Source organism: Cnephaeus nilssonii, assembly GCF_951640355.1.
Source record: "Cnephaeus nilssonii genome assembly, chromosome: 11".
NCBI lineage: Eukaryota > Metazoa > Chordata > Mammalia > Chiroptera > Vespertilionidae > Cnephaeus > Cnephaeus nilssonii.
Genome location: NC_137082.1, coordinates 73,683,924 through 73,711,417, shown reverse-complemented (window position 1 = coordinate 73,711,417; position 27,494 = coordinate 73,683,924). Strand labels below are relative to the sequence as shown.

The window sequence follows — 27,494 nt, the reverse complement described above, 5'->3', positions numbered from 1 at the left end:
CTAGTTCTTACCCTCATAAGTGTGTGTGTACAGTCATCACAACTTTTAAAAGTACAACTTTGTTCCTTGGCTGTCAGTGGGTGGGGTAGAGTGAAAAAAATGAGACCTGGGTTCAGTTTCTGGCTTTGCCATCCATCAGCTGCCTACTTGACCCTGTTCAAATGTCTTTTACTTATTTTACTTTCTTCATCTGTAAATTGATCTAAAACAGTGTGATACTTAAAATATGTTTGTTATGTGAATGCATTTAGACCAGCTGGCCAGTGTTGCTCAGCGGTTGAATGTCAATCTATGAATCAGGAGGTCATGGTTCCATTCCAGTGAGGGCTCGATCCCAGGGGGTATGCAGAAGGCATCCAATCGATGATTCATTAATGTTTCTATCTCTCTCCCTTTCCCTTCATCTCTCTGAAATAAATAAAAACATTAAAAAAAAAAGAAGAAGCCACACAGTTTGAAAACTATTATAATTTTATTACTTGGCTTATTATAAATGAAGTCATTTAGCAGTAAATAGTAATGGTGCTTGGCAGTTAGTAGATGCTCAGTAAAGATTTGTGGAAGGAAAGAAGGAGGTGAGGATCTAGAGAATCAGACTGAAGGTCACAATATTACTAGTAGCTTTGCTTAACTTTAGGTTATCTGGCATTCTGTATTATTTTCAGGACTTCAAATTCAACCGCATGTCAGTTACCACTTATAGGCAAGGATTGGAGCGGGCTCTGGGTGATGCAAAGATCAGTTGCCAACCAGTATTGCAGTATCATGTGTAGTAGAAGATTGAGACTAGGCAGTGAAAATTAGAACGGTCTGATGTGAGTTTAGGAAAAACAAGGAAGTAGTTCAAGGCAGTCCACTTCTGATAGAGGGAAGCATGAGGAAGGGCCTGGCCTCCATGGGAAATGTTTAATCTAGCTGAGATTAAAGACTAAGCAGTATTAAGGATGCTGAGATGTATAGGAAGGACATGTTAAGGGGCGCCAGCATTATGTATAGGAGCATGGAGGTGAAATATGGGCCACATGGAAGGGAGAGTGGATTTGATCTGGAAATAGTCACACTTTTATGTCTGTCACCTGAAGAAATTAATTAATTTTTTAATATTTTTTACAGCCTCCTCCAGCACAGTCAATGGTTCAAGCATTGGAGTTACTTTATGCCTTGGGAGGTATGCCTATCTATTATTGCTAGTATATGTTCTCTGATCTGTTCACTAATATGTGATGTTAGGTTGTTTTCACTTTAGGGTTCTTAGTATCTTCAGGAATGGCATTGGTTCTCCCCACATAAATAATCCTCTTAAGGATTCTTAAGCTTTATAGAAATAGGAAGGTGTGATTAATGGTACATGACGTATACTCCTGACAATGAATTAATAAAGCATATCAGTACATCAAAAGCTATTCATAACCATCAGCAGAGCCAAGCCCCCTCCTAACGACATCCAGAAGATTTTATACCAGTATTTCAGGTGTCACCTCTCCAGACCTTTTTCTCTGTCCCTCCCCCAATCCTGAAGTCTGTGGCTCAGCGTTCCCTGTGGAGATTTGGGTGGCATCCAGCCCGGGTAAGGAAACACCATGTTATGGGGGAATCTGTATTCTCTTGTTGTTTGAAAATGTAGTATTTCCCTTAAGAGAGAGAAAATTGTCACCTAAATTCACCCCCTCAGGAAATACGTATTTTTTTCTGTGAATGTTGCCCCAAGTGAATATAATATCCATTTTGGTAATATGTTTCAGTGGAGGTTTTAGATTATTTTTTTGCTTTTAACATCTTTATTGAGGTGTAAGTTACCCATTTAAAATGTACAATTCAGTGGTTTTTAGTATATTCACAATGTTGTGCAACCTTGCCACAGGTTTAGAATATTTAGAACATTTTTATTGCTCCAGAAAGAAATCTGTACCCATCAGCACTCACTCCTCATTCCCTTTCCCCTTCTCTTCCCAGCCTGGGTTCCGCTAATCTACTTTCTATGTCTATAGATTTGCCTATTCTGGACATTTCATATAAATGGAATCATATAATATGTGGTCTTTTGTGTTTGGCTTCTTTCATTCAGCATGTTTTCAGGATTCATCTATGTTGGAGCACATATTAATACTTCATTTCTTTTTATTGCTGAATACTATTCCATTGTATGGATATACCACACATTATTCTTACCTACTCTTCAGTTGATGGATATTTGGGTTGGTTTCCTCATTTTGGCTAATATACAAAATGCTATAAACATTCGTATACAAGTTTTGGACATCCCACCAGCAATGTATGGTAGTTTCCAGTTTCTCCACATAATAAAAAGTTGCTAATACTTGTTATTATCTGTCTTTTGTATTATAGCCATCCTAGTGGATAGGAAGTGGTATATTGGGTTTGATTTGCATTTCCCTAATGACTAATGGTGTTGAGCACCTTTGTTGGCTACTTGTATATCTTCTTTGGATAAATTTTTTGCCCATGTTTAATTTTGGGGTATTGTCGTTTTATTATTGAGTTAAAGGAGTTCTTTATATAGTGTGGGTATACGTTTCTTCTCTTGTCTGTGATTTGTAAATATTTCTCCCATTCTGTGGGTTGGCTTTTCACTTTTCCCCCCCCTTACTTCTTAAATATATTTCCATTGATTTCAGAGAGGAAGGGAGAGGGAGAGAGAGATAGAAACATCAATGATGAGAGAGAATCATTGATTGGCTGCCTCCTTCACACCCCCCACTGGGGATTGAGCCCACAACCTGGGCATGTGTTCCTGACCGGAATCGAACCTGGGACCCTTCAGTCCAAAGGTCGATGCTCCATCCACTGAGCCAAACCAGCCAGGGCTGGCTTTTCACTTTTTTGCAGTACAAAAGTTTTAAGTTTTTTTGTTTGTTTGTTAATCCTCACTGGAGGATATTTTTTTCCATTGATTTTTAGAGAGCATGGCATGGAGGGAAGGAGGGGTGGGGGAAGAGAGAGAGAGAGAGAAATAGTGATATGAGAGGGATAGAGAGATATATCGGTTGGTTGCCTCCTGCACACGCCCCAACTGCAACCCAGGCATGTGCCCTTGACCGGGAATCAAACCCGTGACCCCTTGGTTCACAGGCTGAGGCTGTAACCACTTAGCCACACCGGCCAGGGCAAAAGTTTTAAGTAATTCAATTGTCACTTGTGGTGTCATAGCTAAGAAACCATTGCCTAACCCACTGGCATGAAAATTTTTTTCCTAGGTCTTTTTTTGAAGAGTTTTAAACATAATTTTAGTTCTGACATTTAGTGGGCTTATGATCCATTTTGAGTTAATTATTTGTAGGGGGGAGGTAGGAGTCCATCTTCATTCATTATATTTATGATACTTTCCTGTGAAGGAATAACCAGTTACTGATTTAAAGATCTTCAGTGATTTAAAGGGCCTTTAGGTGGGTCTACATCAAGGCAGCCCAGAGTGAATGTGTGCCGGGATAGGTTTCCATCTCTTGTTCTCAAACTTGTAATAGGAACTTGAAAGCAAGTTTTCCTGGATTATCTGTAATGGGGATGGGAGAACATTGAATGCATAGAAGCTTTTCATTTAGACTAATTGTCCTTCAATCAGCATGACATTTAAAATATTTTCTATTTCTTCACTGGCCTAAATTAACTGGAAAAGATAGAGGGAAACACCCAATTTAATTTAGTTTCAAGCTGAATTATCACCTTTAAAGAAGCATTTGTTTTAATGCTACATCTTGGGAATAGTCTAAACAATAGTAAAACAATAGTCTACGTTGTGGGCATTCAGTTTCTGGATATTGGCCAGTGGTAAAGAGGCAAGGAGGGATGTAGAGAATTGAAGGAGTCTGCCTGCCGGTTCAGTAGACTGCCCAGGAAGCAGCTGGATAAACAGCTCTGGTGTTGGCACCAAAGAGAGACCTGGGCAGGTGTTTAGATTCATAATCACAGCCTGTAATTGCTCGCATAGTAAGGGAAGAACGGAGGGCATTGAATGTCATCCTGGGACATCTACCATGGGACATGAAAGATCCAGAGGTGACAGGGAGCAGCAGGAGAGGTGACAGAGAAGAAAGGGGGGCGGGGGTAGTGGGAACCGGGGAAGAGTGTTTCCAAGGAGCTGTGGTGTACAGGGTCAAAGGCTGCTGCAGACCCTCCGGAAGCGCTCTTTGTATTTCGCACTGTGTGTGGTTGGGCCCTTGGAAAGAGCAGTCTGTGGAGAATATGGGACCAGAATGAGGCTGCTGTGGGCAAGGAGAAAGTGGGAGCAAGAGGAGGCTGCAGGGCCATTTTCTTATAATGAAGTCCTTGAATAGAAGTCATGAGAAGTATCAGTTTTTTAAATTAAATATTCAAGAGCTCAAAGCAGATCTTTTTCTTCTTATAATGTAACGGTGCTCAGGTGCCAGATTGAGTGTGGTAGTGTATGATTCATCCTTTGGATACCTTTTTTCAGCATACATCATCATCTTTTATTCTTCAACAACTGTATGTCTTTCAACACAACGGTACATGCCTTCTGATGGTTGTTCTCATGGCAGGTCTGGACAAAGACTGTCGACTAACTGAACCACTTGGCATGAGAATAGCAGAGTTTCCTTTGAATCCCATGTTTGCAAAAATGCTGCTTGAATCAGGTGGGTGGAGACCAACAGTTCTCATTGATTTTATTTTGTCTGTCAGAGGAGTTATTTCCCTGAATTCTATGCACCCTGGGGAAGAGGGTTCAATATACTTAGGGGAGTGAGGGAGCTATTGATTAACGCTGTTGGGTGTGGGGCATGTTGCTAACTTGTGATTCAGTGTCAGTCTTTATTAATTCGGTAAGCACTTCTGTTTGTTTCTCATGAGCCTAGCACGGACAGCTTTAGATTTTATTTTTTTTTAAACAGGGACGTTATTGTGGTAAAAAATACATAACAAAATTTACAATTTCAGCCATTTTTTAAGTGTATAGTTCTGTGGGGCATTAAGTACATTCACATTGTGATTGAACCATCACCACTATTAATTTCCAGAACTTTTTAATCTTTCCAAAATGAAACCCTGTACCTACTAGACACTAACTCCCCATTCTCTCCTCCTCCCCAGACCTTGCAATCACCATTCTACTTCTTGTCTCTGAATTTAGAAACCTCAGATAAGTAGAATCATACAATGTTTGTTCTTTGGTGGCTGACCTTTTTCACTTGGTATGTCTTCAAGGTTCATCCATATTGTAGCACATGTCAGAATGTCCCTCCTTTTTAAGGCTGAATAATATTCCATTGTATGTATAGATCACATTTCGTTTGCCCATTCATCTGTTGATGGACACTTAGGGAGCTTCCACCTTTGCTATTGTGAAGAATGCTGGGAACATGGGTGTACAGATGTCTGCTCAAGTCCCTGCTTTCACTTATTTTGGGTATATATTTAGAGTGGAATTGCTGGATTATGTAATAATTCTATGTTTAAGTTTTTGAGGAATTACCATACCATTTTCCACAGCGGCTGCACCATTTCATTTCCCCCCCACTAATGCACCAGGGTTCCAACTTCTCTGACATCTTTAGACTTCTCTGAGGATATAAATTAAGGGATAAAAGTGTATGATCTAAAGATCTTCTTATACTTAGAAACCACAATCATCTAGAGAGCATAGTTTTCTCGGCCTGGGAAAGTAAATAAATGTTTTCTTAATTTTATCTAACTTTTACATTAGTTGGCAATCTACAAAGTTGTATGTCAAACTAAGCATGGTGAAAGTTAACTATAATTGTGTTTTGGAAAACACATGACCTTAGACTTACATTTAGCAGCAGGATTCTAAGTTTGGAGTTGGGAGTGGGCCACTCATGAGGCAGGAAGCTGGGGGGCAGTGGGACAGGCAGTGCAGTTTGTTCTCGCTGTCTATGTCCTGGATGGCTGATTGCTGCAGCCTCTGGTCCCAGGTGCCAGCAGCAGCAGCAGCAGTAGCTGCAGCCCACAGAGTGCTTCCCTGGTCCAGTTTTCCAGGTGCTAGAGCCTTACTGACAGACAGGCCACCTCAGAGAAGGGTCCAGGAGCAGAGAAACAGCAGAAGGGACACAACCACGTATTCCCTACACCCTTCCTCTCTCAGGCTTTCTGCCAGAATTCTAGGTGTCCACGTAAGAGAGTTGGGAGCAGGTGTAGAGCTGACCTGCCCTCAGTGGTGGGGCCAGTCCCACTCCCCATGGCTCACAGGAGTATAACCCTCTCCGTGTTGCAGCTGCAGAGTTAATGAGCAGCTCCTTTTTGAGTCCTTCCAGGCCTCCAGGCATCAGGCCAGGTGTAGGACATTCCATTTGGCAGAGTGAAGCGTTTATGAATTATAAACTTTAAAAATCAAGCTATATATGGATATATCATCTTAGTTTTCAGTATTGTATAAGGAAAATGTCTTTTATTTCTTGTTGACACATTGCATGTTTGAAATCAAAGGTGCTTTGTGTTTTATAGGAAATTTTGGCTGTTCTCAGGAAATTCTCAGCATTGCAGCCATGATGCAGATCCAGAATATCTTTGTGGTCCCCTCCAACCAGAAGTCTCAGGCAGTAAGTCCAGTGTTCTTTCTAAGCTGTTCATACCAGTGTCTTTGACTTTGGGCTTTCCTTATTAAAACGACTAGGAACTGCTGACAGCCGAGCTGTGCAAATCCCAGCTTGCATTTGAGTGTTTGCTGTGTGCCTGACACGAGCCAGACATTTTCTGTGCATCCTTTCATTTTATCTTCACCGTAAACCACGAGGTAGATGCTGTTATAATCATTTTTAGAGATGGAGCTACAGGAAGGTTAGGTGACTCACTCATGGTTGCACAGCCAGGGTGGAGTTGCCTTTCACAGTACAGAGCCGCAAGTCTTAACCATTGTCCTACTGACTTTCCCGTAAGGAAACTTGTCCTTTAGGCTGTTCTGGGAGCAAATGAGTGGGCACATTAGTGATGTAAGGAGTCAGTGCCCAGGCCCAGCAGAATGATTCTGGTCATGTTGGAAACCAGCCACAGAAATGACAAGGCCCTGCCTGAGGCCCAGGCGCCATTGACTGAAAGCATGAATGTTGGACAGACTATGAAGGAAAGTTGTGATACTGAAGAGCGCCATGCAGGTGAGGCATATGATGGAGGCAGTTCAGTGATGAGTTCAAAGTTGGCTGCTGTTGGAAGAGTCAGAGAAGCGGCAGCCTTCTGCATGGAGAGGCTGCCTTGGATGTGTAGTTGGGAGGAGAGACCTTTCTTATGGATTCTTGTCTTCTTCCCTGACAGTCATATAACCAGAGACTACAAAGTTTTCCTGCCTCCATGCCCAGGTGGTTTTGTCTGTTTTCTCCATTTTCTGTTTATTTGCTTCTTTATTAGCTTTTTTAACAATCCTACCTCAGGATAGGCAAACTCATTTTCAAGATGAGGAAACAGAAGTTCTGATCAATCTGTCTAAAATTACAGCATATTTCCCCTCCCCTTTATATCCCATCCCCTGCTTTATTTTTTCCCCTCTAATACTTCTTACCCCCTCGTATACAAAATATTTTGCTTATTTATCTTGTTTATTATATTTTTCTCACCACCATATTATTCGCTGTTATAGCCCAAATTCATAGAACGGTGCCTAGCCTATAGTAAGTGCTCAGTAAATATCTGTTATTGAATGAATGGAAGGAAGGAGGAAGATTAATTATGTGGTGTTTGATGCAAGGAGAAAATTCTGAAGTGAATCAGTATGAGTGTACTTGTATTTATATTGTATATGCTGCTCCTTGAATCCATGGGAGCAGATGGCATTGCCCAGGATGTTACAGAAGGAAAAATTTAGGGATGGGTTCTGAGCGGTAGCCTAGAAACATGAGTGTCTACTGTGTGCCAGACAGTTGGCCCCTGCCCTCCCGGAGCTTACATTCCATTAGGGGCTGGGAGGAGTTCTTAAAGAGATGATATTGCCTGCATAGAGGAGGAGAGAGACAAGAGCACTAGCATTTATCTAATAACCGTACTAGGTACTTCATAGTAAATTATCTCAATTCCACAGCAAGCTTGGTAGATAGGCTTCATATCCTGATTTTATAGATAAGGAAATTAAGGCCCAGAAAGGTTAAGTAACCAATCTGAGGTCTTTCAGGAAATGGCGGGGCTAGAATGGTGCAAACCAGGTCTTTCTGGCTCTACAAGTCATGAGCCATTCATTGTATGTTACCTCCCAGTATGAGAGGCTCACAGGAGTCAACTTCTAAATGTTTTTTTCTTTCCAGATTCGAGTGCACCGAAAATTTGCTGTGGAGGAAGGTGATCATCTCACTATGCTCAACGTGTACGAGGCATTTATCAAAGTAAGCACCGCTACTGCTTGAAAGGCCCCCTCCACACACCTGTTCACTCTGGAGCCAGGAGTCCAGAAGTTCGGTTCATAAAGGAATGGCCAAGAGGCCTCTTCGCTTTCCTGTTAGATATGGCCAGTACTTCTAATCTGTGGGTTGGCCCCTGCCTGAGATTGTGATGCAGTTTTGCTGAAAGAACACAGGAATCTCGCTCCTTTCTGCCTAGAGGCGAAGCCTATAGCAGCAGGCTGCCGGCTCGGCCCTCCTCACTCCTCTCCCCTCACTCTGCCTCTCACCACCCAGTGTTGCTGCACAACACGGCTGGCATTTGAATAGGAACTTCGTGACATTTCCTGTAAATAAGCGAGGCTAGGTGTACTTGTAGTTTAGTTGACTCTTCAGAGCTGTTTATGTGAGTTTGAGACTGCACACAGCCACCTCTCCTCAGCAGTAGACAAGCTGTGAGAAGACATTTATGTGAGGATCCATGTATATTCACGTACCCTACCTGTATTTAGCCTTAGGTGATGTTCATTTTTATTGTGCTTAATATTCTGTAGAAGTAAGAGCAAATAATATAGCTTAAAGTTATCACCAAAAATTACTAAAAAGGGAGATCTCAAGATGATGAAGGCAATGAAAATAGAAACCTCTCATATAAAGGAAAGGATGGATGTAAGGGGGGGATAAGATATTTCAGATTTTCAGTATCTTGCATTCATTTTTTAAATACTTTTTTTAGCAGAGGAGAAACACTAACTTTTTGTGTTATCAGAGATATCTGAAGGGAGATTATTCAGAAAAAACCTGGTCTCTTACTGAGATTATTAATCATGGATTAAATCAGTTCAGATTTGTTTGTATATGCACAGTATATCATCCCCAACCTAAAGCTCCCCCTGCCAGTGGAATGCAGGTACAGGTCTTCATTGTGTTATTCTGTGGTTGCTTTCTGGGAAATCATCTGTGTTTTCATTTTCTTATTTAAAATGCTTTCCTCCCTGGCTTATACTATAATTTCTGAGGTACATTCCCACAGCAATAATTGATCTAAGACATAATGATCATTCTTTAGAATGTAGAACAGAATTAAGTTCTGTTGATAGAAAAATTGTACTTTCAGGATAAATAGTAGTAATTTGGAAATTATTTCTGAATTGGCAAGTGTCATATTGCTTGCCTGCAGTCCAATAAAGTGATAACTTCAAGCAGTGCCAACAGAGGAAGGAACGTTGATTTACAAAGAACCACAGGGAAGTGATTCTGTTTGGTAGTTTGCCACTCACGTAGGAAGGTATTTAAGATTGTCATTAAGATTGACAACTCTGCTTGTCATTAAGTTCTTATTTGCCCTTTAAGCAGAGAGTGAGATCAAAGAGCAGTCAGATGGTGAGCTTGCCAGCATCTCTCAACATCTGGCCCAAAAAAGGCCCAGTTACGGTCTGAAGATTTTGTCCCACTGAGTGAGCAAATGCAGGAAGAGAAAATGAAGATCTTCACAGTCTAGTTATGGTCAAGAACCTGTCTGTGGTTTCCTCACTCTTACCCCTTCTGGATTATTCTGTAGCACAACAAGAACTCTCAGTGGTGTCAGGAACATTTCCTGAATTACAAGGGTCTTGTCAGAGCTGCGACAGTAAGAGAACAGTTGAAAAAGCTTCTTGTCAAGTTTCAAGTGCCCAAGATATCGAGTGAAGGTAAGAATAAGCTGCCGCTGCTGGTGATGTTCCTTTCTTTGCTCGGTGTAGCTGCACTGTTAGGGTTCTCATCCTGGGGTGTGGTGTGAGGCTGCGCAGTGTGTTCTGGACCTGTGTCGATGAAAAGCTGTGTGTAAAAGTAGCATATTTTTTCTAAGGAGGTTCATTTTTATGTCCGAGGGTTATTGCTAAAAAATTTTCATAAGAATCATTAACCTTCAGATCATTGCACATTATATAGTTAATTTTCCCATGGAGGCTTTGTAAGAAAAATTACTTTTAAGTGGACAGTATTTATGGCTATGACATATATGTTACATTTTACTTTGAAATACAGATATTTTTAAAGCAAGTGCTGTGTGTTTAACCTGGGCTGTCACCAGGGTAAGACGGAAGTGCTGTGTAAGGCACAATCTCTGGCCTCTGAAGTGGGGACACACTAGTTACATTACTCTGTGACAGAGGTCCTACAGTTCTCTCATTCTCCCACTCTGCGAGGTGTGGGCATTATTACCCACACTTTATATTACAGATGAGATGTCAAGTCCTGGGGAGAAGTTAAGTTCAGAATGACACACTTGGCTACAGCAGGGGAGGTCTGTGTGTGGCTCAGAACCTACACTTCTGAGAAGTGACACGTTTACTCCTCCATTCAGCAGTTGTCTTTTGAATACCTACAGTGTGCCAGGCACTCTGGGGGTGTACTCTCAGCACCCTTAGTACTTTCCTGTGATGGGCCAGGCAGTGTCCAGAGTGCTTTCATATATTAATTCGTTTAATGCTCACAACAATCCAGGTGTTATCTTCATTTTATGGATGAGAAAAATGAGGCCAGGAGGCAGCGAGTAAGTTGGGGATTGAGTGCCTGTCACCTAGCAGAGAGGTTGCAGTCTTCTGCGTCTGTGGTTCTTAACCTATTTTTCATTATCAACCCCTCTCCCAGGAGAAAAGTTACATTACATTCTTCCTAATGAGAGAAATTAAACACTAAGGAATAAGATTTTGTCGGGAAGGATTGAACTTTGAGGGCCTTAAGTACTGTAATATCCAAGATTTCCTCCCACTTGCTCCCCAAGAACCATTTTTTCACCCCTTCTGTTCTACGTGGAAATTTCTCATGGCCAGTTGGAAACAAGGGATTGCTTCTTGGGTCAGATTGTGGTTAGAGGTATAAATTTCGGATTCATCAGTTCTGTGCTAAAAAGAAGAGGTACCTTTTTGTCAAAACATTGCTGGTAAAAATGCAGCGAAATTGATATTCTCATACATTGTTGATGATTTTGTAAGTTATACTACCTTTTGGGTACTTATTTATAAACAAACTATATTTCATTGAATCTAAATGCTATCATGAGTAAAGCATGCCATTATTTTATGTACCACTAAAAAGAGTGAGTCTTAGAATTGATGAAATATGGTATGTCATTAGACACATAAATGACACTGCACAAAAATTTGGAATGTATCCTTTGAGAATCATCTAATAAATGGGAAGTCTTTATCCTTGGAGGATGTTTTCTGTCGCAATACAGACACCCATTAAAATGGAACATTTGCAAATTGTGAAGAATTACACACTGTAGCTTATAACCACAGAAATAATGTAGTTTGAGTGTCCCAGTTTGTATCTTGTGGGAGGAACATTCCCACAAGATGCTCTTCTAGAAAGGAGTTCCTGAGGTCACTGGCCAGTGGAGTGCTCTCTGAAGTTCTGGTGCCCGGCCTTGGTCTGGGCGTCTGTGGCCCAGGAGGGTTTGGGTCCCAAGTCAAAGGCACAGCACCGTTAGCATGTTTCCCTCAGCAGCCATTGCAGGTTGCAAGGTGGCTCGAAGCAGCCTGGGGTGGGGCCTTGCGGCACAGGCCTGAGCACACAGCATATACAGAGGCAAGGGTCTCATCCATCATTCTGTTGGCTACTTTGTGTAGGTGATCCAGATCCGGTTCTGAGGTGCATCGTTTCGGGATTCTTTGCCAATGCAGCGAGATTTCATTCTACTGGAGCTTATAGGTAACATGATACTTTATGAAGTCATTTATTAAAGGAGAAATCTTAAAAATGTCCAAAACTCATAGAAAGCTGCTGTACAGAAAAAGGAGAGAAATTAAATAATTTAATTTAAGAGAAATTAAAGAATTTCCCCTTATTGATATCGTGCCTCTATCCAAAGGTGAGTTGAGGTTAGCTATATAGCTTTAAGCAAAGTCTCTTAACTTTATGGAAATGATTCTCAAATATTCAGTCCATCCACATGGTGTAGAACGATGACAATTTACAGGAGGCTGGTCACATTTCCATTCCAGTAGTAGAATACAAGGACTAGAAGGAACCATTGAAGATGCTCTTTGCTAGAGGAGTTACTTTCGTCTCTGGGTAGCTCAGATAATTTTAGAGAATTGCAGGATTGAAGCCACCACCTACCCCGGTGCATTGTGGCCACATTGGGGTCTTTGGATGTTGGCCAGTGTTTCTTCATGTGCTGGGCCTGCCCGCCCCGCGCCCCCCCCCCCCCCTCACTACAGACTGCAGCCTGTTTTTTCCAGTTCCATTTTCTAGGCAAAGAATATCACTGGTGGTTGATGCCCACCTAACAGCCTTTAGTATATTAAAATATAGTAAAAGCTAAAGTGTAGCTTAACTTTCTTTTCTTCAAACTAAATCATTCCACTTTGAATTGTTCCTTTTAGTCTGTCTTCTCTCAGCTCATTTTAGTCTCATAACTTCACTGTAGCCCGTTTAAAGTGCAGCGATCATAACAATCTGTTACTTAATAAGGGAGCAGTCAAAAGGCTTTCTCCCCAGCTCTTCTTTGGGTTCCCTTCATGTATTCGTTTGTCATTAGCTTTTCCCCTCAGAAGACATTTCAGTCCTGTTACCTTGAAGTCAGCTGTGATGCCCTGGACACTGGGCTTTATTAACAAGTCCAGGGCCGCATTGGGCCCTTTTTTGGGGGGGAAACCAGGTCTCCATCTAGCATCTGTTTGAACCTAAGTATAGTCCGTTACATTGATCTCTGGTGTGTTGTTTTTGCCACTCCAGGCCAAGTAGTCTAGCCGGTCAGTATCATGACTCTTTGCCCATCACAGGAGCTCCCCTCCCAACGCTGAGCTGTCCGTGTTGGAGGCTACGCTGAGAGGCCTGTGATCCTCTCCAGTGAGCACCGTTACTACGTTGTCACCTCGATTGCCCCATTCTCTTCAGCAGTACTGATTAGCAATTTCTAGTAGCATTTAAAAAAATGCTCCAGTGTCCTCAACAAAATATGGGTTACATGGGAGGCTTCACAGTCCGTGAGTCCCTTTGCGACGAAGTTCAGTGTCTGTCAGCTCAGACTACCTGGTAGGACAGCTAGGACCCCAGGTGCTGGAGGGGAGCTCGGTCATGGCGCTTGAAACACTTGCCTGACACACAGATCCCTGGCACCCACAGAAACTCTGTAATTATGGTTCGGGCAGTGACATCCTAATCTATGAATGTGTGAATGCTCCTTTGTGATCTGATCTTATTGATAGTTGTGTGCTCAGTAAGTTTTTTTGAATTAAATTGAGTCAAATCTGAGTTGGAATTTGAAATATTTTCTCAGCAAAATGGATACTTCAATATTGAGCTTTCTTGTTTCCTTATTATTATCTCCCCCATAGTCTTTAGTATTTAGCTTTGTTTAATAGAAATAATAATTTATATCATTTGTTTCCAAGGAAATGATTTTGAAAGAGAACCTACAAATGACAAACATAAGCACTGGCAGAGCCATATGTTTCTAAACTTTTTTTCTGAATGTCCACGTGTTGCTTTTCTTTTCTTCCCTTGTTTGCATGATTTATTCTTGACTTCTGGGGTGACAGTGGGGGAGGGGCCTTTGAAGGGCACAAGAGAAGATGGAAAGAATAGTTTTGTTCCTGTGAGGTACAATCTGCATGCATTTTTAATAATATTAAACACATCTCTCGGAGAGTCTTGCTATAAGTATTTATAATGTGCTTCAGATAAAACTCTTCTGTTTTACAAGGACCATCCGTGACGATCATGAACTACACATCCACCCTGCGTCAGTCCTCTATGCAGAGAAGCCCCCTCGCTGGTAAGCCACCTCCTGCTTCGTAGCCTTGTAATGTGTCGAAGGAGAGGCCCAGTTCTGTTCGTCTCTGGGCCCCTATTGCTGGGCACTGCGCCTGGGACAGGCGCCCAGGACACTTTGCTATTGACTTTGTTATACTGGGTCGTTTATAGAATTTCTGCTCTATCAGAGAGCCCCTTAAGCAAATGGTGATGATCCTGTACTCACTCATCCATTCAGCAAACATACTAACCCCTGCACTGAGCACAGCTGTGTGGAGATGAATTCAGATCCAGGTGAATTTATAGTTACCTTGGAGAGATAGACACCACAGATTTCAGTGTCTTAGGAGAAGGACTTTGAGAGAGGGGTGCATGAAGAGTTGAGGTTGGCACCTCCTGTACCAAGGAGAGTCAGGGATGGCTGAGATGTTTCAGAAATCATGTAGGAGCTAAGTCTCATCTGTGAAATGGACACTCTTATTCTCAGTGCATTTGTGAATATAGTGCCTAGCACACAGAATACACACCTAGTAAAGGTGACCAGTTCTAATGGTGATTTTTGACTCTCATCAGAAGATATAGGAAATTAGCTCATGTTTCTTTCTTGTTTCAGGGTTATCTACAATGAAGTTATACAAACCTCCAAATATTATATGAGAGATGTCACTGCTATTGAATCTGCTTGGCTGTTGGAGCTGGCTCCACACTTTTATCAACAAGGAACGGTAGGAATGAACAGAGTCTGTCTCCCAAAACTGCCTGTTAACCTGCCTCTTCATGTTTTTAAACACACACTTATTCCCCAGTTCACTGCCTGAAATTATCCCCCTGATAGCACATAAGGTGAAATGGCCATTACCATATCCTCTGACCATTCTGGGTAAAAGTACTTGCTTATAGTTTAATCTCACTGAGGCTTGATTTTGGTCTTTAGTAGGACTGGTCTAAAGTAGCCATACTCCCATGACATGATGACCTTTTTGATGTCTCAACTGAATGCCTAGGGTATTTAATGAAGCCTTTGCACTCTGGTCAGAACTCCAGTGTCTCCACACTGTACAGACCTCCAGACTCTCCCAGTCAGCTCACCACTCCCCAACCACTTTTGTTGGCCAGCCTTATCGAATCTTGGCTTGCACATGTGCAGCTTAGTACTCAGCCAAAGACTGAAGGGTGGCCCCATAGAGATTTCTGGAGCTATTCCTTTCTGTAAATTCCAGCTGTCTCAGGCTTCCTGAACTCTTCTGACCTGTTTCCTCTGTCCAGCATACTGCTCTCTATTTAGGATGTACTTTTGTGTGCCAAGGTTTGCAGTCAGGCAGAGACCTGGGATGAATATAGAGCTCACCTTGAGTTTCCTCCTCCTGCATGGTTGTAGCCCTGTGCTCTCTGTTGCCCAGTGCCGAAAACATTTGCATCAGATATTTTATCTGTTTTTTACCATCATTTACCTCAGAGGGAAGGTCCAAAACCTGTAACTTCATCAGGGTTATAACCAGACTGCAGTGTTTTCAACCCTTGACTGGTACATTTAAAAATTGGGAGATTTCACATTAAATATAGATTTCAGGTTCCTTTTTTAAAAAAAATCTCTATTGTTGGAAGTATTACATATGTCCTCTTTTTTCCCTCATTGGCCTCTCCCAGCCTGCCCCCACCCCCTCACCCCAGGCCTTCACCCCCCTATTGTCTGTGTCCATGGAGAGATGCAAATCAAAATGAGGTGCCACCTCAGGTTTCTCTTGAAAGAAGCAGAAGTATCTGCTTACATGGAGCTTGCGTTTCTGCGTGGCAGCAACAACGGGGCCTGAAGCAGGACAGCCTGTATAAAGGGCCCTCCAGGCGTCCCAGCGCAGCCCTGGCGTCCCTTGTTCAGCTCCTGGGAACATCTGAGTTGTGACCCTGCAAATGGAAGAATCTCATCCATCTCTCTTGCAATATAAAGGGCAATTGTCTTTTAAACATTTTCTTAAAATATTTAAATCTTACCCAATCAAACAACAAACATTTCAAGCATTTCCTCATAAAGATATTTCAGCCCAAAATGAGACCAGCTGCAGGGACTGATAACAGCGCTGAATGTATTGTCTCTGTATGTTGGGCTGACAAAATAGGATAAACTAAAGTGAAAGAAAGTATTTTCCTTTAAAACCTCTCAGGTGGAAAGTCCAAGAGAAGTGATTAGAAAGGCGAAGAAGTTGGGAAGAATGGCCAGCCGTACACGTGCTTGTTCAAGGAACGAGGTGCAGGCAGTTAGAGGAGACCCCTAAAGAGTCCGAGGCTCTTGCTGAACAGAATTACCTAGAAGCTGAGTCATTTTCCCTTCTCAGCTCAAAGATAGAGTTTCTTTAGGTCAAACCCACAAAGTTAAAGAGCAAATAGCCCCAGAAGTTTGAAGAAAATGACAACACAAATTTCCGCATTTGTCTCCTCTCTCCAGATGCCTGCTTTTCATCTCGGCAGCTCTACTCTGATCATTGTGTGATCAGTTATTTTTAGAGGGGAAAGGGCCTTTAGAAATCGCCTGGTTCACCAACCTTATTGTACAGGCGAGGCCCTGAAACTCCCCAAGAACCACAGCCCCTCCTAACGAGACAGTCCAAAGGCACCGCTATTAACTTTTAGTCCAAAATGAATGGCTTTCTGCAAGAGCCCTGCAGACCTCCAGTGGTGCCCATGGATGGTAGATGCGCCTGTAGAACACAGCGTAGCACCTCGTGACATGCCCGGCTGTTCCTGGCACCTTAGGTGACTTTCCATTACCGATGATTTTCAGTGTCACTCTCACCCTCTAAAGAGGCCTGAAATGGTCCGGAGTCGGCTTTGTTTAGACTCAACATTCTTCCCAGAAATGAGCACCAAAAATGGTCCACAGGCACGGTGATGTCATCTCCCGCTCCCAAGCTCAGGCTGTGGAGTGTCTAACGTTAGTTGTAGGGGTCACATCAAGTGAAGTGAGATAATAGAAAAATTCAACAAGACCCACAGCCAGGGAGAAAAACAGGGTGACCTGGTCAGAGATTTGCCTTTCAGTCCTTAATTTTTTTCACCCCCCTGATTCTTAGAAATAGCTTTGGAGTCTGGGGAAACCTCTAAACCAGCACCTTTGCAAGAGCCTACACTGGTCCTTTCTTGGGCATAAGCAGTTAGAAATTCACACGTGTGTCCTGTCCACACAGCCCTCTCTGTCGTGCTCGCTGGTGTGCTGTCTTTGGCACCCTGTGTTCTCCAGGGCCGCAGTTCTCTGTAGGCCATGGGGATCGCTGTCTCGAGTCAGTGGGTGTGCTGGGAAACGGGCTCGGGCACTGAGTAGCGGGGGATGACAGGCTGGCCCTGTTGGCAGTCAGGGCTGGAATTCCTCCAGTGAAGATCTCACCGCGTGTTAGGGTGACATGCCTTAGGTATCTCTTGGTTGTTTGTTTATGATTATTAAGGGGCTACCAGAGATACCTCAGTTGGTGAACTGAAGTTCTTTATTTAAAACTTACGTTTATACACTTTGTCGTAAAGGCATATTTTAGGATTTCTAGCACTTTAGGCTTTACCTTGGAACAGCGATTTTTAACTGGTGTGCTGCAAGAATTTTAAAAACACACAATACCTGCCCTCGCCGGTTTGGCTCAGTGAATAGAGCGTCAGCCTGTGGACTGAAAGTTCCCAGGTTCAATTCTGATCAAGGTCACATGCCCGGGTTTCGGGCTTGATCCCCAGTAGGGGGCGTGTAGGAGGCAGCCAATCAATGATTCTCCATCATCATTGATGTTTCTATCTCTCTCTCCCTCTTCCTTCTTCTCTGAAATCAACAAAAATATATTTAAAAACAAACAACAAAAACACACAATACCTGACTAGTCAGGTGCACTGATTGCTTTTCCCTTAGAATGTCAAATAAAAAAATGAGCAGCCAACACAACAATAGCTGTCCAGTGTTAATGATTCAAAATTATACCTATATTTTTGTCAGATCAGCAAAAATTATATTTTTTGGTGTGCTGCAGAATTTCAGAGATGCAAAAGTACCAACCATGAGATGCAAAAGGTTGAAAATTGCTGCCTTAGAATGTAAAGAATGTTATTTCCGTCGGTCCTATTATCTGATGCCCATGGTTATAATGTTATGCTTTTTATGTTATTTATGCTGGTAGAGAGCAACATTTCTGAAGGAAAAACCTGTCACTAGGAGGTAACCCTTTTCCTGGGGCCTGGGCCTGGATCACAGGTGCCTGCATCTGAGACGCTCGGTAAAATGATGCGTCTCCTTGTTCCTGTGCCTAGGGAGAGGATACCTTTCCCTGACCATTCTTAAGGAATCCATGGAAACGAGGTGGCGTCCAGCTGAGCCAGTCCCTGGGCACAGGTGTTTGGCTGCAGTGCTATCCTGAGGGCTGGGCAGAGGGAGACCGAGTCTCACTGACAGCGTCCGCACAGCCTGTGTGCCCAGGTTGAGCCCTGGTGGGCTGGGCCTCGGGCTGTGTGCTTACTGCAGGCATTCCCTCTTGCTCACTGGTGCTTTTCTCCTGAAGACGCCCGAGGGGCACGGCACTAACCGAGAAGGTGTGAAACCGGATGGAAGCTCTGATTTGTTATTTCTATGGGCCTGGTGTTGAAGTCTGGTTTCTTTGTCTAACCAACCCCACTTACGAGGTTCTCTTTTCTCTTGCAGCACCTGTCCCTAAAAGCCAAAAGGGCCAAGGTCCAAGACCAGTGAGCAGAGCCGGGCTGCTTGGGGCCCGCTCCTCCTTGCTGCTGCCCCCAGCTCGGGGCGCGGTGAGCTGTCCGTGGCTCATGCGGACCTTCAGCTGCTCTGATGGGGGCCGCCGCCCATTCCTTGGCCCCCTCTTCCCGCTCCCCTCAGCATTGCATTCCTCGCTGGGATCCGGAGGAGTTGTGCGTGGGCAGGCACCCTGCCGAGCTGCACCCAGGCAGAGCGGGAGTTGGCAGGGCTTTGCTCTTTGGTCACTCGGCACCTTCACTGACCCAGCATGCCACTTCCAACAGGCACGCCGTCCTGGCCCAGCTTAATGGGGACCGAGGAGGAAAGTGAGCCGCTGCCGGCTGAGGCACCATGTCGAGTGAAGAGGGTTAGCTGGGCTGGCTTGGCTCTCTCCTGGGGGCCACAGCTGTGTCGGCTAGTGAGGTCCGCTGCCAGATGGGAATCTGTGTATCCCGGAGGGAGAAACCCTGGAAACGCTGTGGTTTCCACCAAAATCACCGAGGGCTCCCGGACCAAGCAGCTCTGGGTCCCCCTTTCGCGCACGTCCGTTTATCTGCGGCCAGAAGACACTCAGGATTGGTGATGACTCACAAGCACCGTTCTTTGTTAGCAAACCGTTTCTGTTTCAGAAGTGGGCCAGCTTTCTCCGCGTATCACACCACGTCCCCTGCCACCAGCGGAGCACTCATGAATGTCCATTAGCTCAGCCCCACCGGGGACCCTCTGCGGCAGGAACTCACAGCAGCGTAGAGGCTCAGCTTCTCTAGCTCAGGAACAGAACTTATGCATTTGTTTTTGTTCGTTTGCCGGGTTCTTGCGAGAACGTGGGCAGCTCTTCCAGCAGGCACTGGTTTCATTGCTGCCCAGGCTTCTTTGCTGAGAGGTTGGCATTTCAACACGTGACCTGTCCAGATTTGGTCACCTTCCTGTTTCAATGACATTTAAGAAATTGTAGTTTGAAAGTTTATTTTTGTACTGATCTTAGTATGTACCTGCCACTTTGGCACCAAACGTGTATGCCAATTTTATTTCCATTTTATAGTGATAACCTGTCAATAATAGTAAACCTTTATACCTAAAGTAGATGTATTCCCTCCCACCCCAGTTCTCATGGTCTGTGTTTTAAGATGGCCCACTTCATTCTCCCGAGTGAGGGCCTGGCATTAGCTAAGAAACCTGATGCCATGGCATGCAGCGGCTTTAGGGGTCAGGTTGACAAGGAAGCCCACCCAGCAAGGTCACATGACCACATGCCCTCAAGGCCTCACTACAGCAAACCATGGGACGTGGTTTAAATGAAGTCCTGGGGATTCTTGCCAGTGTTCGATTGGGGTCTTCCTGTAGAGAGGTCTGAAGTACTTGTAGAAAGTCTGAGTTTAGGGCCACGGCTGGTCCTCATAAGCTTCTGTTGTGGTGGAAGGAGGAAAGTGCAGGATCCACCCCCTCTGAGTGAGACCAGAGATCCAAAATGAGAGACCACGGTGGGGGGCGCAGCGTAGGGGAACCCGGCGGCACTGGCCGCCTCTGCCTGTGGGTGTCTGGTCCTGAGCGCATCTGCCTGCACCCACCTCTCAGAGCGCCGCCCAGGGTAGGCGCCTGAGCTGTGTTATGCTGCAGTCCACAGTGTGTAGAGAACTTGTCACAGACGGAGACTGTTGCTGTAAAGCCACAGCCTTCACAGGCATCTGAAGAACCACACACCTGTCAAGGAGTGATGTCCCGGCCTGGCTGAGAGATGAGACAGTGGCCAGCAGGGCCTGGTCACCTAGCAACTCACAAGACCGTCCCCAAGTGGTTCCACAAGAATTAGTCCCCTCAGGCTCGGCATGGATTTTCAAAACCGTTAGTGAATTTCTCCAATACTGCAGTGTCCTGTTGTGCTGCGGGAGAAGTGGAGGGGCGTCTGCTGGAGAGTGCGGTGGGCAGTGGGGTCCTGGAGGCTCAGAGACGGGAGATTTCTGTGCTTGTGGTTCATGCCCTGAGGTTCTTTCCCAGGGCTGGTCTCCCAAGGAATCCCCTGGGCCAGCCAGGCCTCCTGCTGGGGACAGGACTTGAGGACATCAAGACCAGGGAGAAAGGTGAGCCAGCTGCTGGGAGGGCAGGAGGAGCATCAGATTTGAGTGACAGTTGATACATCTGTTTTTGCACAGGTGGTACCCTACCTCGTGCCTAGATCTCATTCCAAACCCACTCTGTTCCCCCAAAGCACTGTGATCAGTTCCCCTTCCCCATCCCCATCACCAGTGGCTTCTGAGCCACCATGTTAGAACCGTGTGGCTGGAGCTTGGCAAGTAGCAGACCCGTCTACTCCGAGGCCTGGTCCAGTAGCTCCAGGACGGGCCTCATGGTCATGCTGACTTAGGGGCTTCAGCCCTGTGCCCTCCCCCCATCAACCCTGTGAAATGGCTGCAAAGCGGAGCTGAGAACGCGACAGGATGCCAGGGAACTGCGTGAATGGCAGTGTGGTTGGAATTTGGCTCCAGGCAGGTCCTGGTGCTGGGCATTGTTTTTCTCGGCTTCCCTGTCAAAATGAGGAACTTGGATAATGAGCATTTCATGAGGCTCAAAATTATTCTACCTAAAAGACCATGTAGTCTCTTTGGTTTGAAAATGTTCTTTCTTCTAGAAAATGATGATAGTTAAAAAAATGTTTTCCTTGGAACAATAAAATACTAACAATCTTACATCAGCCTCCTAATTAAAAACCAATCAAAACAAAAACAGATACCGACTGATGAAATCCCCAAGTCTGGGAACCACTGGGGTGGTGGGCTGAGCAGACTGGGGGCCAGCTGGCAACACCAGCACCAAGCGTCAGGGCCCCGGGAAAATGGGTCTGTCCTCCCAAGCACCTGAAATTCAAGTGAGCTGGAGTAGCTGGGGAGTCTGTCTTTACATAATTGGAAGGATTCAAATGAGCAGGACTTGGCCCCTGAATCACTTACTGTTCCGTTAGATAAGACTAGGATTTCCACTCTCTAATGACTCATCTGGATTTTTCCTCGGCCTTCCAACTTGTGCCGAAGGGGGTGATGGAACTCTGGACTGCCTGTCAGCTTAATCTATTTTTTTCTGTCATCGGAACTGGTAACAACCGATTACATCGTTTGGGACACAGCTGGCCACTTAGTGGGAGGAGCATGGCTGGCCTGGAGAGGGCTTGTCCCTGGGTCCTCAGTCACTGCTCCCTCTGACAAGATCACATTCTGCCGTCCCCGGTGAATCACGGAGCTGGTACCTGGTGCACTGTTGGGTGGCATTGGACTTGTTCAAATGGCTGCCTCCTTGCTGCCAAAGAGATTCCTGAGGCAGCATTTCCCCCTGGCCCGGGTTCTACTGAAGGCAAGGAGCAAGCAAAGGAGGTGGGGAGGTCCAGGAGGGAGTGGGTGTGGTGGGGACGCCTCAGTGGTGATGCCCAGAGTCTCCACAGCCAGGCGAGGGTCCAGCACAGCTGCTGCCCCAGGGCCTGGGCTGATGGGCGGAACCTGACATGATTCAAAGGTAGCACAGGCTCCTTCCTGCCTCTGGAACACTGCGTCTGGACCCTGCTGCAGTCTGCTTTCACTCGGGTTTTTCTCTCTCCATTCCCACTTGCTTCGTTTTCTGTTTGGAAGTACAGTTGGGTTCACTTAGCATAGTCACTGTGTTTACTCTTAGCTCTTCTTTGTTTTTTTTTGTTTTTGTTTGTTTCCACTTGGGATTATCCTTCATCCCTTAATTTTTACCTCTTTTACTTCTGCATTATTTTCCCCACCTTTAAAAAAATATTTTTATTGATTTTTGGTGAGAGAAGAAGGGAGAGGGAGAAAGAGAAACATCAGTCTGGGAGCATAACATCAATGGGCTGCCTCCTGCATGCCCCCTATGGGGATCGAGCCCACAGCCCAGGCATGTGCCCTGACAGGGAATCGACAAGCCAATTGGCAACTTTCTGGTGCACAGGATGATGCCTCAAAAATGGCCACAAAGACCAGCCCCCCACCACTTCCTTTTTTTTTTTTTTTTAATCATAAAGTTGCTTCCTTTTTATACTGTTTTTAAAAAGTATTTTTAGCCCTAGCCAGTTTGACTCAATGGGTAGAGCATCAGCCTGCAGACCAAAAGGGTCCTGGGTTCGATTCTGGTCAAGGGCACATACCTTGGTGGCAGGCTCCTCCCCAGCTTGATGTTTCTCTCTGTCTTTCTCTCTTCCACTCTCTCTAAAAATAAATGGCAAAATATATCCTCGGGTGAGAACTAACAACAACAACAAGTATTTTTACCTTAACGTTTATTTTAACTTATTTGTCCTTTTTTTTTACACTCTACTTATTTGTTTTTAACTTTTATTTTGTACTTATGATACAAAAGAAACCTCATTTAGTTTTGTTGTTCTGTAAATATATTCTTCCATTGTTTTTATTTTCTCATTTTAATACATGAGTTCTAAATTCACATTTACCTCCCACTTCATTTTACTCCCATTACTCCCCTTCTCATATCTTAGTATGCTTAATTTTGTGTTCATGTTTGGCAAAAGGCCTAAGTGTAGGTGTGGGAGCTGAGAGAAGATATTTGCAATGGTTGAAACCAACGAAGGATTAACTGTCAAGAATATATAAGGAGCTCCTACAAATCAACAATAAAAAGAAAACCCCAATAGGAATAAGTAGGTGAAGGGAATGAACACGTTGTAGAAAGACACCCCAAGGTCTACCAAGTCTGTGAAGAGATGTTCAAACTCAATCATCAGAGGAACACAAGCTAAAGCAACAACTTCCACTTTGTACCCATCAGATGAGCACAAATTTTAAAGGCGGAAATGCCAAGTGTTGGCAGGGAGACAGGGACTCCGGTGCTCTGCTCGTGTGGCCATCCTGGAAAGCTACCTGATACAACTCATCAAGTGAAGTATGTGCCTGACCCACTCTCCAGAAACTCCACGTGTGGGTAAATGCCCCCAACAAAATTCTCACCTCGGTCCATAAGGAGACGTGTATAAGGATGCTCATCCAGTGTGACTGTGGGAGGGGTGGAGTGATGTCCACCACGGGGACAATGTGCAGGGAAATTCTGTGGGTGACACCACGGAGTACCACAGCAGTTTCAAGCCACAGACGACATCTACCGTGGACCTTAAAAATAGCTGAGTCAAAAAAGTAAAAAAGCCCTCGCTGGTTTGGCTCAGTGGATAGAGCATCCATCAGCCTGTGGACTAAAGGGTCCCAGGTTCGATTCCGGCCAAGGGCACATGCCCGGGTTGCAGGCTCAATCCCCCCACAGTAGGAGACATGCAGGAGGCAGCCAATCAATGATTCTCTCTCATCATTGATGTTTCATCTATCTCTCTCCCTTCCTCTCTGCAATCAATAAAAAAATTATTTAAAAAAGTAAAAAAATGAATATGCAGCACTATCATTTACAGACACTAAAAATATGTGCACACAAGAAACAATGCATTTGCAAAAACACGTACAAACCAACAGTAGAAGGGTTGCCTGGAGAAGGTAGGGGAGGATGGGAGTGAGGATAGGAAAGAAAAGAAAAGGAAAAAAAAGGAAAAAAAGTGGGATTTATCTGGACACAGGTCATCCAGATTTCCAAGACAGGAGCTTGTGGGACAGAGGATGCCCTTGTGAGTCCTTCCTGCCGATCAGCATCCTTAAGATGGAATTCGTGTTCTCAACCCTCAGGGACTGTTGTCCCTTCAGCTCCTGGCACTGTTCTTCCGGAACCTTCTTGCCCTCAGCACTGGCCTGGATCATTATGGGGCTAAAAAGAACAGGATATGCCAAGACTTTGGAAACCCGTTGGTAACCTTTTATCATCCAGGGAGCCTATGGACTTCAGCTGTGTTTGCTGCCCCCTCCTGCTCTCATCACTGGCTGGCTGGTCATCTAGAATCCTCTTAATTAGCACTGGGGTCTGGTTTTCCAAGAATCGCCTCACAGGGAGGAGAAATCTGGGCCAGGTTAGTGAGGCAACATGCAAATTGGAAGAGGCCATCAGGGAACTTGTTAAATTTAAGTCTATCTCTAAAACTTTCATTGCTCGGAGAAAGGTATTATAAATCAGCCTGGCGTGGGCTGCAGACTCAGAAGGAGGGCAGATTCTGGAACAGTGACTGGCCCAGGGGTGAGTGGGGTCGTGGAAACCAGCGACGAGGGACACGGGGCAGGTCTCCTGTTCCCAGATTTATAAACCAAGGTCGGCTCTCCTGGACTGTGGCCATGCCCGGCCCAGTTCTGAGTGGGCCCAGGTGGAGTAAGATTTTGACATTTGATTTTTGCCAATTGATTAATTCGTTGTTCCAGCCAGAATTAGGGTAAAGGTCCCTGCACTGCCGTAGCCTCTCCTGGGCCAGGATGCCCATGGAGACGGCATCTTGGAAGGCGCTTCCCCCAGGCCTAAACCTGCCAGACCCCAGCCTTCTGCATCACCCTTAGCTGAGACCCAGACACCCAGGGACAGAGACAAGCCATCCCCACGGTGCCCTGTCTGGAGTCCTGACCCACAGAATCTGTTTGCATAATAAAATGGTGGTTTTTGTGCCACCAAGTTTTGGGGTGGATTGTCCTGCAGCCCCCCGGCACACCAGCCCAGCCCATCACACCCTACTCAGGCCATGATGGCTTAATGGGCTTCTGAAGCCTGGCCTGGAACTGGGACCCACATGGTAATCTTGGAGGGATGCCTGGCCCCTTCTGGGTAACCAGCCTGGAGATCTGGGGGCCTCCATCCCCTGTGACTCCTGGGCGGTCGGTGGCGCTGACCTGGTCAGCTCCATTGGGTCTGTCTGACCCGGATTTATTCTAATAGTGAAGCAATGTTTTATGCAACAACCATTTCGCCTTAGGAAAGCAGAGAAGCAGCATACTGTGACTGGAATTGCAGAAAGGGTCACGCCCGAGGGGTGGTGGTGGTGGTGGTGGTGAGGGGTGGTCCGTAGGAAACGCAGGGACGCGGTTGGGGAAGAGGTTGAGGAGACACTGGCGGTGGGGAAAGGCGAGCCCCTTCCTCTTTGTCCCTTACAAGTTGGAACTGAGGCTTTGCCCAAGGAGGGTGCAGCTCGCATTGGGTCCACACCCCCAGGCTTGTCGGTGCTCTCAACCTCGGGCCGGCCTGCTAGGGGGCAAGGACGGACATCCCCTCTGTCCCCAATCCCAGCCCTGGCTGCGGGATCCGCTGTCGCTAGCACCCGTGGATGCCGCGGGACGCTCGGGCCGGTGCTGCGTGCGGCGGCCGGCAGGGGGCGCTGGCGCCCCGCGTTTGCACCGCCCAGACAAACCTGTCGTGTTCCTGGTCCCGCGGGCAGCGAGTGCCCAGAGCCCGCCAGACCTGTGACCTTGCCATTGCAGTCTCACCCCCTGCCCACCAGGCATGCTCCCAGCGGCTGTGGTCCCGGCCTGAGCGCCTCGGAATGGAAGGAGCCTCCCCGCCATCGCCCATGACTGAGTCCTCTGCTCTGCCCACCCTGCTCAGAGCAGGTCCTCACATCTCCACCAACTCCCAAGGAAGGTATGACTCTCCCCAGTTTAGAGGTCAAGTGCATGATAATAACCAACAAATAATCCCAGCCGACCTTTACGGAGTTTAGTGATTGGCCTGGCTTGCCAGGTCCTTCAGAGTGGAACTCGCGGAAGCAGGGAGGGGTGTGAGGCCGCCCTGGTGAAGCGTCACGCTCACAAGGCCCTGCTCTACCATCAGGGGCCTTGCAGACCCGAGAACCTGGAAGGAGGAGCAGGTGGGCCACAATAAATCTGAGGGCAGGGGGATGTCTAGACCATCCCAGGCCACCCCGTGTCCACATTTCTTCCATTGCAACCGTCTCTCCTGGAGTCTGGCATGGCCAGAGAACCTGGGGAGTGGAACAAGATTGGCACCTACCAGGCAGCATTACGCAAGGTCATGGTGCTCAGAGCTACAGCCTGATGCTGGAGCTGAGCCCATTTGTGCCAGGAGGTGGAGGCCACGGCCACGCCCTGGGCTAATGGAAGCCAGCTAGTGAGCAGCCCCGCCTGGGAAGCAGTCCTGGCACGAGGCAGTGTGGTGTGGCGAGGTTAAGGGCATGGCCTTGGGGCCCACAGTGTCTGGGTTCAAGTCCTGCTGTCACCACGTACCAGTTGTGGACCTTGGACATGATACTTAAGCCCTTGCCTCAATTTCCTCATCTTTAAAATGAAGACAATAATAGTATACATCCCTGCATTAATCGTGTGTGTGTGTGTGTGTGTGTGTGTGTGTGTGTGTGTGTGTCTTGATGCTTTGACGTCTTGTGGACTTGGACTTGCAGACGCAGGGAGGGACTGTCTCTCCCAGGACTAGCTAAACAACCTCCTTGAGTGCACGTTGCATCGGCAAACTGACCAATCTAAAGCCCTGCCCCAACCATCTCCTTTACCCCACCCTGCAAGCTAATATACCACCCCAGGGCCAGGTACCGGGACCAGACAAGGAGGACACCCCCATAGTCTGGAGCCATGTCCATTCCTTCCTGTGAAGCCACAGTAGAGGCTCTGGCCCCGGCCAGCCCCCCACTCCTTTGCCTCCTGACCGCCCCGGTGCTCTCCTACATGGTGGGGTGTGCCCCTCTTCTTGGGAACTGTGAGTACTAAACTCTTCTTCCAAGGCAGTTGCCTTCAAGTCTGTCATCGTACCAAACCCGGTTACGATAAAACCCCAGGTACATTTAAAAACAACCCATCAGATTGTTGCTGGGATCAAATGACAACTTTTCTAAAGTGCTTACAACACCGCCG

General features: G+C 45.8%; 1 protein-coding gene across 2 annotated transcripts in view; it reads left to right on the top strand.

Annotated features, from left to right (window-relative positions):
* DHX35 (DEAH-box helicase 35) overlaps nt 1–22,721 on the top strand; it is a 66,173-nt gene extending 43,452 nt beyond the window's left edge. The window contains exons 14-22 of one of the 2 annotated variants that reach the window (XM_079785079.1): nt 1,114–1,168; nt 4,518–4,613; nt 6,439–6,533; nt 8,223–8,300; nt 9,856–9,985; nt 11,912–11,993; nt 13,993–14,064; nt 14,656–14,767; nt 18,706–22,721. In XM_079785079.1, the coding sequence (XP_079641205.1) occupies nt 1,114–1,168; nt 4,518–4,613; nt 6,439–6,533; nt 8,223–8,300; nt 9,856–9,985; nt 11,912–11,993; nt 13,993–14,064; nt 14,656–14,767; nt 18,706–18,750 (765 nt within the window). In that variant the 3' untranslated portion in view covers nt 18,751–22,721. Of the gene's footprint in view, nt 1–1,113; nt 1,169–4,517; nt 4,614–6,438; nt 6,534–8,222; nt 8,301–9,855; nt 9,986–11,911; nt 11,994–13,992; nt 14,065–14,655; nt 15,721–18,705 lie in introns of those variants that run through there. The other variant, XM_079785078.1, reaches the window with a different exon arrangement.
* Nucleotides 22,722–27,494: the final 4,773 nt, after the last annotated feature.